Genomic DNA, 14,970 nt, shown 5'->3' on the forward strand with positions numbered 1-14,970 from the left:
GGGCCATTGCAAACAAAAGTTTCAAATGTTATTCACCGGAAACGGCATGTGTACTAGAGCCTAATATCTGTTATTAGGAAAAAAAGTCACGTGTACTAGAGCCTAATGTCTGTTATTCGGAAAAAAGTCACATGTACTAGAGCCTAACTTCTGTTATTAGGAAAAAAAGTCACGTGCACTAGAGCCTATTATCTGTTATTAGAAAAAAAGTCATGTGATTTGAAAGCGATTAATTCCAGTTAAAATAGAGTTCCAATCGATATTTCTATTGCCTATAACAGTTTTGCAAAACTATATGTCGCAAAAAATTCAGTTCAATATTTCAACATGGTTTGCAAGCAAAACAAAGAAAACAAACAAAGACTAATGTGCTTTAAAAAGTAAATTATAGAAATACAATATATTGATATTGTTAAAATGTCTATTTTGATCATAAATTGAGGAATTCTTTAGTTTCCAAGAAGCTTTTAATTATAGTGTCATTTGCTACAGTATAGCCTATCCTATGGTTACAGTAAAACCAGTATGAATTCCGATATGAATCTGTGCTGACATTTTCAGAACACCATGTTCGCGCACAGTAAACACACGTTCGCTGCAAAGGTGATCGAAGTTTCAGTTCTGTTCGACACCTGCAGTGATTTTCGTGAGGATAAACTATTTCCTTCAACCTATATGCCACTGCACTTACTCTCTGTTTCATAATGTTAAAGCTTTCCTGTTCGAATTCTAGTTTCCGTAAGCGACCTTCGAAAACTTTCGTTTTTATTTCTAGTGACATTGTTTTGTTATCCTTAACGACTTGCCATAAAGTTTTTGATTTGCTGCATATTTCGATGCATTCTTGTAGCAGGTTTTGCAAGGAATACTTATCTGCAACTATCAAACTGTCGACTACAAAATCTTGAGTAAAGGATTCACTTTTCAGCTTGGACAGGAGAACATCTTCACACTTTTCCTTTAGCTTGTCTATTTGATATTCTTCTGCAATTGGTAAAAGTCGAAAAGCGGAATCCGTACCAGCTTCTAAATCGTCACTGAATCCTGGATGAATGAAACGAATCATCTCCGAAACATCCTGATAGGACTTGTCAGGGAGATTGATATTTGACTGTCCCTTTTCTTTAAATTCCCCGGAAAACATACATTTAAACACAGGTGAAGCAAACGCTAACAAACTGCGACTAGTATACAGAGGTTTGTCTTCTACAATAAGGTTCACATCACATAGAAACTCATCAGCGGAAAAATCGGAAATATAAGAATCGTCGGTTGCTTTATCATGGTTATCGCTATTCATATCGTTTATTTGTACTGTGAGTCTAACATATTTATTCCCCCTTCGAGATGTCGCTCATAGCAACCGTGATTCTAAATTATGACGTCTTCGCATGGTCTCCAGTTGAGGTCCATGAGGACGCCATTGCGTGCTTCTTGACTACGCTTCTATTAATCTGAAGCACACGTCATTATTCGTTTGTATTTTTTTGTCTGTCAGATAGTGCCACAGTAGATGTCAAAAATGCGGCGATTCCTACTGAACTCTATATTACTTACCTACTAGCAGAGGCATATAGTAAAAGGGACCCTGTTGCAGCATGCGTTGTACTAATTATACGGTAAATGTTCGCCTAGGTGGAGAACGTTTTAATCCCAAACCTGTATTTTGAGAAAAAATATGTTTTCCAACAATCTGTTGAATCTTTGTTTTTATCATTCCCTTCATAATCCAGCCACATTTGATTCAGGATAAAACCCAAGCATAATTAACAATGCAATATCCCTTATCAGTTTGGTTATTCGGTGGCCTAGCTTGATCTTTGTATCTTATCAGGCAAACGATCTTACGCGTTGGGTTCAAAGCCAAAGCTCAGATTAGGAGGGGTTGGGTCAAGGGCGAAACCGGCGTCGCTTAAGATTTCACAGCATTTACAGATGCAAAAAGTAGAAATGTATACAGGCTTGATTGATAAATTTCTCTTTGCTTAACGCCCAGTGACACTTTGAAATTTCAGATCTGTCCTGCTTTTTCGGAACGAGAACAAATTACCAATAGTCCAATAAAAAGGTTTGAGATTAACTTGCGATCAATTTTTGTCGTAAGATTTTTATCTTTAATATTGGCAGATGAACGTTCAGCGAACAAAAACGTAACTTTCGATATTTTGATTTTTTTGCAAATGCGAACTCTTTTGGGAAATTAAAGAAAAATAAGGATAAATGACGGATAAAAACTGCCATAATCATTCTTTTCCTTTGAATTACTCCAATATATACCGATATGAATAAAAGGAAATGTATAGGTCAATATACAGCAACCGATAAACACAAAGAATCAAAAGACATCTTGACATCTGATGTCAATATACCATGTTCAACAATACAGACATGTGGCATTGCAATATGTCAAGCTCATCGCTCCGAGTCTAGAAGTTGTTAATGAATTTAAGAGGCATTATCAAAGACCTACTACCAATGAATGTACCTATTAACAGAGTATGGACAGACGGACATGCAATATAAAACAATGTTGCGTTTGCATAAAAAGTCACCCTCCCTTAAAATAAACAAACCGATGCAAAAACAAAAACAAAAAAACGCAACAATAAATTAAACAGTAAATGTTTTACAATATATGAAGAACCGTTAATTTGAAGTTTATTTCCAAAAGTCATCAAAACATTTTGTGCATTTTCAATTCATGCGAATTTAGACCCCAAATCAAAAGCAAAATGAAATCAGTTTTGTTTAATACTGAATTAAATGAAGATAAATGTGTTATATCTTAAACTGTTTTTACCTAGCTCTCTTATGAGTTGTCATGTAACTCAATAAGCAAAGGTAAAAATCCATGATTTGTTATGCAACAATTTAAATAAATAAAAATTATCTATCAAAACTAGTGGATTATTATTTTATCGAATATGTATACCTTTCTCGACATTTCGATTGCAATAGATGTATATCAATAGACGGGTTTTTATTACAGATAAACATCTTGTAAACACTTGCTTATTTTTATAACATGTAAACTATAAAATTGATGTTCATGATATGTGTTTCTAGAATAACCTTCCTCTTGTACACACCAGAACAAAATTTTGGGCTTTAGGATATGAAATATTTAGAAGCATTAAACTATAAAGGACCTTGACAAACAAGGATAAAACTGTCAAATACAAAAATCAATTGCCTCAACCAAAGATCGAATGACATGCTAGGGAGTATACAAATACACACATGTCACCGCACAGCTTAGAACAGTGAGCAAAACCAATACCGTAAATCAATCTTGAAGACACCGGGATAACAAAATGTGAAACAATTCAAAACAAAAAAAACTAAAGCCTGATTTAAGTCAAAAAGATAAAACGTGAATAAATAATAACACGCAACAACCAACAACAACTGGACTACAAGCTGCTGGATGGGTTCCAATATTTATGAACCGCTCACTCCCTAGTCTGGGATAGTATAATGAACACCAGAACGTTAGAACTAACAGTTAATACCATTTTAAAGGGGATTCATCAGGAGGGTTTAAGCATTAAATCAACGATCAAATAAAAAAGGAAACGAAGTACAGATCTAATAATAATAACAGTAATGTCCATAGATATAGGAAGATGTGGTATGAGTGCCAATGAGACAACTCTCATGATCCAAGTTACAATTTATAAAAGTAAACCATTATAGGTCAAGGTACGGCCTTCAACACGGAGCATTGGCTCACACCGAACAGCAAGCTATAAAGGGCCCCAAAAAATTACTAGTGTAAAACCATTCAAACGGAAAAACCAACAGTCTAATACCTGCTTAAACATGACTCTTCTTGCCTTTTGAACCATTTTTTTTTATTTCGGTAAACACAAATCAATGATTTACATACAAATTGTTTACTATAACAATAAAAATAAATTAAAAGAAAAGTACATGAGCATTTTTTGTATGTGACGTATACAAACTTTTAATGTTGTATAAAACAAAGACAAAACAAAAGGCAAGCAAATTTAAACAATAAAACTTTAAGAAACAATCAAACTACAAGCCTGTAACTAAGTGGCTGGCTTTTGTTGCTGTTATGGGTTTTGCTTATTATTAAGGCCACACGATGACCTGTTGTTGCTAACATACACATACGTTGGTGGATAGTTGTCTCATTTGCAATCATACCACATCTCATTATTGTAATACAATCATATTTCAATATAGGCAACCATATATTCAAATTTATCTTAGCCGAAAATCAATCCAATGCAAACTCAATATCAGCGTTGAAATAAATTCAAATTGAGACAGCAAACCAACGACAAAATAACCAAAAGACATATATCGGGTCACATACATTCTTCAACATAGACAGATTTCTATACCCCCCCGAGTCTGTAAAAGTTGTGAATACATACACAGAATCAATTAAAGATTTGCCAGTAAGCCCAATTCTCCAAATAACGAAAAGTATTAAGATATGACATTTTTCAACTACTGATATGGTTCCTAGCTTGGGACATACATATGACCTGTTTGAGATCTAAACTATTTTCCTTTTAAAAATCGATGTACTATCAATACTTTCATGAAAAGAACACAAAATAAAAAGGACTTAACTCTACAGGCAACAGAAACATGATAGGTAAACAATGATTCCGTTCCAAAGAATGCTCGCAGTCACTGAACGCAGGCTCACAGTACTGAAATGAATTTTTGTACTTCAAATGGCAAGTCATAGACAGTACAGGTAAACTATAGATAAGTATTTCTAATATGTCTTACTGCATAATGCATGTGTTATTTGTGTTTGTTGTCGGACAGACGTGTTTCCGCATAAGACATTTCCTGGAAAATACAATTTCTAGAGAATGTTTTGTATTTCTGTTGTACTTTCTATTACTTTCTGTAGTATCAATTTTCAGCTCGACAGATCAAACATTTGCCAATTTAATAGGATACTACCCATGCATAATAAAATAATACGTAAAGTCTGATAAATCTTAAAAGAAAAAGCTAACGCAAAAGCCTGATTTATATTTACAGTTAAGGTATTTGAATTCAGAGAATTTTAACAAAGTAAACTTTTATTTTAAGTACAATGATTCTGTTCTTAACAGCTGCATTCTTGCAGTTTGTGAAACTTCATTTTCGGCCCCACCCTCACTCCTTCTTTCTTCAACATTCAGTCTCCGACTTAAATCCGTAGTTTTGAACGATCGTCCCAAAACACAATAAAAAGTAAAGCAACAGATATAATGATTAATGAAGTAAGAAAAATAAAACAAAAGGTACTTAAATGACACCTATAACATCTACAACGACAACAGGCCTCGAAACATTTACAACAACTTGACTGGCAACATATCCAGCAACACTGACGACAGCAGACGTTAAAGATCAAACCTGTAGTGCAAGTCAATAAATATCGAAAAACAAGACAACAGCTAAATACAATTCCAAAGAAAGATAATGCAGGACGATTAAAGTCTAAAAATGCGAAATATCCACAAACTACAGCAATTCCTATCGAGCCGTATCCGGAAAAAAATTGCATGAACAGAAGCCGACAAAGATGTTTGTCATCTAATGTTTTCTTTCGTCGCCTTGAAATTAAATTGTAAAATACGAAAGACAAAAATAATATAGTTTCTATTCCTGTAGCGACAGTTACAGTCGCCAAACTCGTCTTCAGAGCTGATCCATAGATAAGTTTCTCTGCAATGTTACAAACAAAATTCGTATCAGTGTGATTCTTCATGTCGTCAAGGATAGCAATACTTGAGTTGCTAAGAACACGTTTGATATCGGGCATATGAGCAGCTAAGTCTATTCTGATATCCGCTTCTTTGCGTATATTGCTTCCTCTTTTGTCCCCACATTTAATAATTCTACTTTCGACGGTAAGGCTGACAATAGCTGCAACAATTACTTTTATGTAAGCTCTACGCACCAATGCACCAGCAATGGCACCGAGGGCAGCTACTAACAAAGCTGTTTTGAGTCCTACTTCTTTACAGTCTATTAATAAAATATTGATCAAATCAATAAAACAGATCCTGGAGCAAGTTTTTGTGTCTGCTTGATAACTGACACTCTTTCCGGTTAAAATATAGTTGATCGCATGCTCACAATTATTTGATGATATTTCATACATTCTCTCACCAATTCTTTCGCTGAGACGATTAAAAGCTTCCTCAATTTCATCTTTTGTCCTTGGGTAGTTCTCCTTCTCAATTAAATACACACCCTGGTTAAAGTCTAAAATGTCGTGTGTATCGTTTTCTCCAATGAAGATCGTCTGCTGTATGAATTTACCGATGCCATGACTACTCTCCGTCCCTATTTCAGCAGAGGTTGTGTAATGTCCGATAGTGACAGCATCTACCCCATCAGATACCGAAGAGATTGCCAACACGACAATATGGTGGAAGTAGCCACCTGCTCGTTTCAGTTTAATATGAGACAACAATTTTACCCTCTTTCGGAACTCCTTGTAGCTATTCAGTTGATCTGAACCTTTTTCCTGACAAATAATATCTTTCTTGAACTTCTCTTCTTTAATTTCCGGTGTTGTGTTATCATCTTCATCATGACTAAAAATCTACAAAAATAAAAAAGACGCATTTTACACTTATATTTTGACGAGTGTTATATTACCCGAAATAGATCTTGTGAATATAAACGGAAATGTTAGGCAAATGTCGATGAGAGAGAATTCTGGTTTCTTATAATATAACTAATGTATAAGGATTAAGATAAAGAAAATAGATTGAAAAAAACAAAACAAACTGCCATGCCATCGGCAAATATATTTTTATAATTATAGAAAGCAGTTTCGTAGACTAGTGATAATAGTCCTTAAAAAATCGAAAAATCCTAATAATTTACAGCATCCAAGCATTCCTATTCTAATAATTGTATTATGTTACTTATTCGTGACATTTTCTACGCATAATAGTGCTACAATGTTAATAATATCAGTAAACAAGGCTTCCAGAATCTGAACTCTGCCGTATGTAAAAGAAAAATCCTGAAAAGGAATTGAATTATTAAATAAGGGTTATAGGGAGGGTTGGGCAGTCACACACATGTTAAACCCCGTTATATTCTTTATGTGCCTGTCCCAAGCAAGGAACCAGTAATTCCGATGTTGTCATTGGTTACTGTTTGCCTTATTTGTTTTTCGTATATTGTTGTAGTATAAATCAGGCCGCTTTTTTCTCTTTTGAATTTTTTCCCAATTTGTCAATCCGCTGCCTTTAATATATAACTGTTTTGCTCATTGTTGAAGACCGGACAGTCACCTGTAATCTTTGTCCTATCGTCTTTATGGATAGCTGTCTAATTGGCAATCATACAACATCTTTTTAATTTTACATATATCAGTGGTTAAATGAAGATTTACATGTCATGTCATTTCAAGGTATACATATATATATGTGTGTGTGTTCAGACAATTTGAATCGTGGAGGACATCGGCGATACAGTTAATCTTGTAAATAAAAGGATGCAATTCTCTCTTTATAATGAATAAAACTGAATTAGTTTTCTAAAAAGTAAATAAATAATAAAATCATATAAACTTACGGGTGTTGTATCAGACAACCTATTATTATCCGCCATCAAACTTTTAATTGTTGAAACACAAATACTATTGTAGTATGCAATGTTATGGTTCAAGTGCACATATTTACAACTAGGATATGAAATGTTACATACATATGATTAATATTATTTATGATGGATTATCCAAAATGAAATACGCTGTTGAAGGACTGTATAAGAAGATTCAAGTATTCAAGTATTGTATATAGGGGAGTGACAATTTTCAAAAAGACGTTTAGTTAACGACTTTAATGCACCCACCTAACATACGGCTATATTATATATCATTCGAAAGCTTATTACCTGTACTTTCAATTTTGCCCCGTCGTCAATAATTCGTACGGTGCAATTTTCGTTAAATCAATGTCAAAGGTCTAAACTGAGCATTCCAAATGTTTGCTATAATTACACAAAATGCCATTTTCAGGTACTTGTATGGCATTTTATTCCCTAAAATTGATCTAAACCTTATAGAACAAATTACCATGATTTCAAATCAAGTGCAAACTTAAATGTTGATTGCGCTATATTAACAAAAAAATGCATTTCTTGAAAAAACTTCCAAAAATGATAAAATTGCAATAAAATCTAAATGTTTTCTGAAATTTGAATATTTGTATGTCAAAAATAGAATAGATTTATCGTTTATGGACCGAGGGAATTTTTTCATCATTTTAAACTGCAATTTATATGATGTAGGTCCAGATGCAGCCTTCTAATGAAGCTTTTGTAGTTGCCCCAAAAACACCATCTGCAAATGGAGATCCTTTAGCTTTTTTTTACTAGATAATATTGCTAATATCGGCAGATAATGATCAACCATATTTAAAAAAAGGTTATGGAAGAACTTTAAGGAACAAAAGAAGTATATTTGGTAAAAAGTAGTTTCCCGATGTAGAAAGACATGTTACGAAGATTATGCTCGTTCAATGTTCGAAAGAAAACTGTCTGTACCATGCGATTTTCAATGTCAAATCCGGCGAATTCCTTTTAATGTTAACCCATTATAATATACTTTGTTAGTTGTTTTATTAAATATGACTGAAAATTAATAATTCAGATTAATTAAGATTGAATAACCTTCATGAACAACTGTAATCACCATACTGGTTTATGAATTGTTCACACAATTCGGTATAGTGTTTTAAGAAGATTTGTTTGTCTGTCTTACTTTTTCGCCATGGTCATGCTGTCATCTGTTTTTCTTCGACCATGGTTTGAGACTTTTATCCCTTTTTATCCCTTCTTTCAATCAAAGAAAAGAAAACCATAAATTTCAAAGCTGAGCGAAAAAAGACAACAGAACTAAAAAAACTCAGATTTTGATGCAAAAAATAAGTTAGTAAAACAACATAAATTACCGAACTCCAAGTGAAATTTCAAAACAGAAAGTCTCTTATCACATATCAAAACCAAAAGCTGAAACACATCAAACGATTGGAAAACAGTTGTGATAGACCTCGTAGTTCTGTCTCCATCTCTATCTTTCTTTATATGATAAAGCGGAAATGTAGGAATCATCTTGTCCTTACGGCCTTTTTTCTTTTGTTCTTTCCATTCACATATCCATATGTTAGTCTCAAAATTGTAATGAGCAACATTCCTTCGACATTGCTTGGCAGAATTATGGAAGTTCAAAGTGCACATATGGAGGTTATACGTGAAGGGATTTGTTTCATAATAGACGTTTCAAATAGCGCTAAAACAGTAATCGCTTTAAATTTACCAGAACATACCTGCTTTCAAGCTATCTCATTAAGTTAACCCTAATCTTATTAAAATGTAGTTCTCTGATTTCGTTATTCTCATGCAATATATGAGCAGGCGAGTCGTGATTGATCTTAATTTTAGTCAGATTGTTTTAACCCATGTTTTTAACACTTATACATAACATTTTGTACGATTTGTTTTATGTCAACTTATATCACTTATTATTGTTGTGAAATCTTCGCACCATTAGAAACTTGAACCGAAAAATATGAAAATAAAGTGAGAAAATCGCAAAAAGTCGCTGTCAGATCAATAATAGAGGGCTTATTGCACAATAAATATCTACGAACATAATTTAAGATCAGAGGACATAAAACCAATTAAAAAAACTGGATAAATTCAACCACATTTTTTTCATTTCTCACAATTGTATAGATATTTTAGAATAAAATAACTTCATTTGAACCATATGTATCTTAATATACATGTACTATCTTTAATATGCCAATGATCAACCAATGCTTAATAGATGATCTACTAAAATAGTAGATCGTGCTCTTTTTTTTAAATGTCTAAAATGAAAATATTATGTGGCAAATCTACATTGAAATTTTAATGCAAAATCATGGCCAATTAAATTTGAAATAAAAGTGGTTCAAATGCATTTATATTTTTGTTTTTATTAAGAAACTTTACTTGTAACATTTAGCTGAAGTAAACATCAACATTAACACTGCTGTGTTTGGTTAGAGGTTGCCTACTTTTACAAAAGGTGATCAATGCTGATTGGTATATTTGTGTTGTGACACCTACACAGTAACTTCGTCCTTGATACTAATAGCTTTAACTAATGTATTGTTGATGGGGATTGCCAGTTTTCCTTCCGAAGGTCGGTGGTTCCTTGGGCATTCCGTGGGCCTAAACCATTTAAAACTGATCGCCGCAAAATACTTTAGAAGCCAAAAGTCTAAACCGAAAATTGCGCCAAACACAAACAATCAATAAATCATCTTTATATTAAAATGTATTTATATGTAAACTATTCAGGGAGTAAATTTGATTAATGGAAATGTATGTATTGTTATTGCAAATTGCTAGATTTCCCAATTCAAAAATTAATGTAAGTAAATATAATTGCGAGGGTCTCAATTTATTTACAAGATATTACGTAGTTGGATAGGATTAAATATATTGGCCAGGCATGAAGAACATTTCAGTGGCTAGCTTATAATAGTTTTCACTTCCTCATTCAATGCAAGATGCAGTATAAGCAACCAAGAAAACATACAAATATTGAAATATTGAATTATCAAAGTTTCGCTCCCAAACTTTTCCCTAAATGCACGAATTTTCTGTATATTCTATCCTTTAACATTTTTGCACCTTTAAAATTGTGTTTTTTAACATAATATCGACTACATACAAACTGTTTTAACAAAGAACAGCTAAAAAAGCTATTTTCTTGCAGATGGCGGTATTTTGGGCAACTGCATGGTTGTTATAATTGGTTGTTTAATTAACAAGAAGCGTTATTGCAGTAATTTAATGATGTCAAAAACATCCTTAGCACTAAGTAAAATATGTTATTTGGTTTTATGGTGAATAACAGTTGAATCACAGACATAAAATTTGATTTTCATGCATTTTTGTCATTTTCAATAGAATTTCTGGAAAACAGCGCTATTAATTAAAAATCCGACATTAATATTTCAAAGTGCTTTTGATAAGTTACTATTAACATCTGTTCTAACAGATTTCCATATGTCCATACAAAATATCATTATTGAGAAGACAGAATATGCAAAAAATGCTGACTTCTTGTAAAATTAGAAGTTGTCCGTCCTTGACCTTTCGTTGTGATTTGACAGAAACTGCACCATACGAATTTTTGACGACCGGGCAAAAAAGGTAGTGCAGATGATGTGCTTTCGAATGGTATATGATTAAGCCGTATGTTAGGTGGGTGCATTAAAAATAAAATTTTATGGTTAATGTCACTCGTCTAATAAAGGTGTACATTTATAGGCAGAATATATTTCTAATATGGACATTTTCGTAAATAATCTACTGATGGTTTTATCCGTAATATTTGGTGGTGGGCGTCACATTAATGATTGACATTAATTAGTATACCAGTCTTAAGAAATTGAATAATGAATAATTGTGTAAAAAAATATATAATACAAACGCAATGAAAGAATGCCACTAAGATAAGATGAGGTGAGATGAAATGAGATGAGATGAGATGAGTGCGATAAGATGAGATGAGATGAGATGAGATGAGATGAGATGAGATGACAGATGACAAAAGATGACATAAGAAAACATATAACATAACATAGCATAACATAGAACATAACATAACATAACATAACATAAAATAAAATAAAATAACATAACATAACATAAAATAACATAACATAACATAACCCATAACATAACATAACATAACATAACATAACATAACATAACATAACATTTATTTCAAATAGAGGCCGCATTACGGATGAAATCAGTACAATGGCTAACAATTACAATATTTATTATGTTAAGTAAAAATCACAAAACATTTGAACGGACAGTAGCAAGAACAGCAAACTTTCTCCGATATGCCTGATCGTCTTATTAGTTATGTGTAGTATTTGATATTATCGCTATTTTACGAATTTTTCCTTTGATCTTGCTGACTGAGAATTTCCGTTCTCAGCGGAGTCGAGTGATATGAAAACGGAGTCGAGTGATATGAAAATTATTGCTAGAAACTAAGGGAACACGTGCCGTTGTCAAGGAAATTAACAACGTCTTCATAGGTAAAATAGCGATAAATAGATTATCATTGGTCATCTCAACTCGATTGCTTTTCTCGCTTTCGCCGTACCGGCTCAAGCGAAAAAATCAATCTCGTTGAGATAACCAACGATAATCTATAAATATCTCATACAATGTTATATTTGTACCCTCTCCCCCCCCCCCCCCCCCCCCTAAATAATGTTCCGCTGAAATGACAAATATTTTGACCAAACGAAATACTCTGCTACATGGTATATTCATAAAAAGTTGGATTTAGGCCTAGCAAGAACTTTCAGCTACTCTTAACACTTTTAGATCTGTACTTAGTCTCTTTTGTTGATTATTGTTGTATTCAGTCGAACTTTGATGAGTAAAGCCCTTTCCAACTGATTTTTACCCCTTCTATTGATATTTACCAAGTCACATTCGTTATGTGCATGTGTGAAGCCAATCTAGTGGTTGTCGTTGGTTGATGTCTGTCATAACTGTTTTGTTTATTGTTAGAGGCTGTTTGTTGCCTCTTTTTGTTTCACTTTTTGTCATCCACTGCCTCATATAGGACACAATTCTAATGTATCCAAATCTTCCAAGAAAAAATCTATTATGTCTAATAATATATTCAAATGTGCAGTCATGCTTGGGTGAAATAGTGTAAACAAATTAATTTTTACAAGCTTTTTATTTACATGACTTTTGCCAATAGAAAAATAACAGATATAAATGTCATATATGCCCATTTTGAATCTTCTCTTAAATAAGCACATAGAAAAGTGAGACAATCACAAAAAAATATCAGACTAAGTTTAATCATAACGGACTGTCCAATTAATTTTTGTTGAGGAGTTGTGTTTTCTCATCGAATTACGGCTATGGATTTCATAAAATACCAAACTATGGCTATCCAATGAATCTATTTTAAAATCCTTAACGCTAATTAAGGGCATACGATACAGTTTTGATCCCATAATGAAATTTTAATGAAAATTTGCATATAGGCTATTTTTTACCTGATTTAATCAAATATGTAATAAAAAATATACCTTCATGTGCTACTTTTTGAGTAAATTGAGGTAGAAATTTCAGATATTTGCTCAAAATTCGGTTCTGTGGACGTATTTTTCCTTTCGACAGAAATTCATAAATTTTTTGTTTTAAAAGATAAACACAAGCTGTTTTTTGTTAAATTATTTGTAAATTCTGTTTTATATAAATGTCCTATAAATTTGTGCATTTTATTTTTACTAATAACTCATATTTATCAAATGTTCATAAATGTAGAAAAAAACCGTCATTTTTTGCTGTATATTTATCAAATTTAAAGAAATTGCATTATTGACTTTTTCATGAAAATTGGTACACATTATCTTCATACAATATCAAACCAAATGTCATTTTAAAAAAGAGGGGTCCATGAACTCATTTTCAAGATAAATCAGTTTGAATGATAACAAGCAGTCGAAAACTGCATCTTTTCCCGATAAGTCGCAGTTTGACGTCGTGAAAATAACAATTTACGTTAGCAACGTCATTACCTCCGCTGTAACTGTATCGTATGCCCTTAAAACAATTCTCTTTAAAAAAGTACAGGCTCCAATGTCAGCACACTTTCTAGATGTTGTCAAAACTCGACGATTTAGCAAATTTTTAGATCTTAAAGCTCCAGGAAAACCCTGGCCTAAAATCTACGATCCAAATCGTTCTGTGACCAAAAGGATTCCAAAGTTATTTGTATATATATAGACACAATTTTCAGGAACAGGGGTTGCAGCCAAATTTATCTAAGATAAAAACTGTAAAATATTATGAAAAAAATAACAAAACCCTCTGTAACAACATAAGAAAATGCATCAATTAGGGGTTATATCTTAGTAATTTATAATGTGATACTCCTAAAAAGGAGCTATTTTGTATCACAAGTTATGTCACAACTATTCTTAGTACAATATGTAGTATTTTTGCCAGTTTGATAAAAGGTAAAAATCGTTTGGCAAATTTTAACCCTGTTATTGCATTCAAAACAAAAGTCGGATTGTCAATAAAAAAGATGGTTTTCTTGGATTTTTAATCATTGATCATAGACACATATTACTTTTATGGCATATTATCTGTTATGCTCTTTGTAGGGCTACTTTATAAAAAACATTCACGAAATAATTTAATGCAAATATGTACATTTTTAATATAAATCTTTTTTATCGATGAATATACAAAATGACAGAGTTACATTTCACTTAGTTGTGTAAGAATATAACAGGACATTCGCACTCGACAGACGGTTCAAATTTCTTCCGGAGATGACTAGCAAGTTTTAATGCCCGTTTTAACATTTACTGTAAATTCACGACCAAAGTACATGTGTCAGCCGACAAAAACTCTCCTCGCAACTAGTCATGTAAAGTACGGCCGAACTAGATGCGTTTCGTGCCAGGGAGCTCTCAAAGGGTTCGATACTTTTGCTATAAAACAAACCAACGAAACATAAGCACAATCGCAAAAATTCTAATTTGGTTCGCTTTTGTATAACTGTAAAAAAAAAACCCACACTGAAAAAGAATGATATAGACATCCAAAAACACTTGTGTGGTTTAAAAACGGAACAAATATCAAATTATATCACACTTTATGATCTAGACGTAAAAAAAACCCCAAATAAAACAAATAAAGCAAAAAAAAAAAAAAAAAAGAAACAGAAACATAGAAACAAACCCAACCATTAAAAAAAGAGAATCATCTATCTTATTAAAGTCCATTACAAGGGTAGTATTGGACTTCTGAAATTATTCATATTATTAAGAATGTTTATATCATACGATGTAAACGATTGCTAAAAGGCTCTAGGAATCTCCAGTGAAAACAAGATTTCCTATACTCTTC

General features: G+C 32.6%; 1 protein-coding gene across 1 annotated transcript; it reads right to left on the minus strand.

Annotated features, from left to right (window-relative positions):
* Positions 1-3,930: 3,930 nt before the first annotated feature.
* LOC127698665 (uncharacterized) lies at positions 3,931-7,670 on the minus strand. The gene is made up of 2 exons (XM_052202261.1): positions 7,579-7,670; positions 3,931-6,592 (listed from the first exon to the last, which is right to left on the minus strand). Exons 1-2 carry the CDS (start codon positions 7,612-7,614, stop codon positions 5,186-5,188), a joined length of 1,443 nt encoding a protein of 480 aa, XP_052058221.1. The 5' UTR covers positions 7,615-7,670; the 3' UTR covers positions 3,931-5,185.
* Between the last annotated feature and the right edge of the window lie 7,300 nt (positions 7,671-14,970).

The sequence above is a fragment of the Mytilus californianus genome, unplaced genomic scaffold, assembly GCF_021869535.1.
Source record: "Mytilus californianus isolate M0D057914Y unplaced genomic scaffold, xbMytCali1.0.p SCAF_4, whole genome shotgun sequence".
NCBI classification, from domain to species: domain Eukaryota; kingdom Metazoa; phylum Mollusca; class Bivalvia; order Mytilida; family Mytilidae; genus Mytilus; species Mytilus californianus.

Bases quoted from the DNA above. Each gene is read 5' to 3' on its own strand.
- LOC127698665 (XM_052202261.1), bottom strand. From the start codon at position 7,614: ATGGCGGATAATAATAGGTTGTCTGATACAACACCC. The intron at 6,593-7,578 runs GTAAGTTTATAT...TTATTTTTGTAG, and splicing joins GGTTGTCTGATACAACACCC to ATTTTTAGTCATGATGAAGA.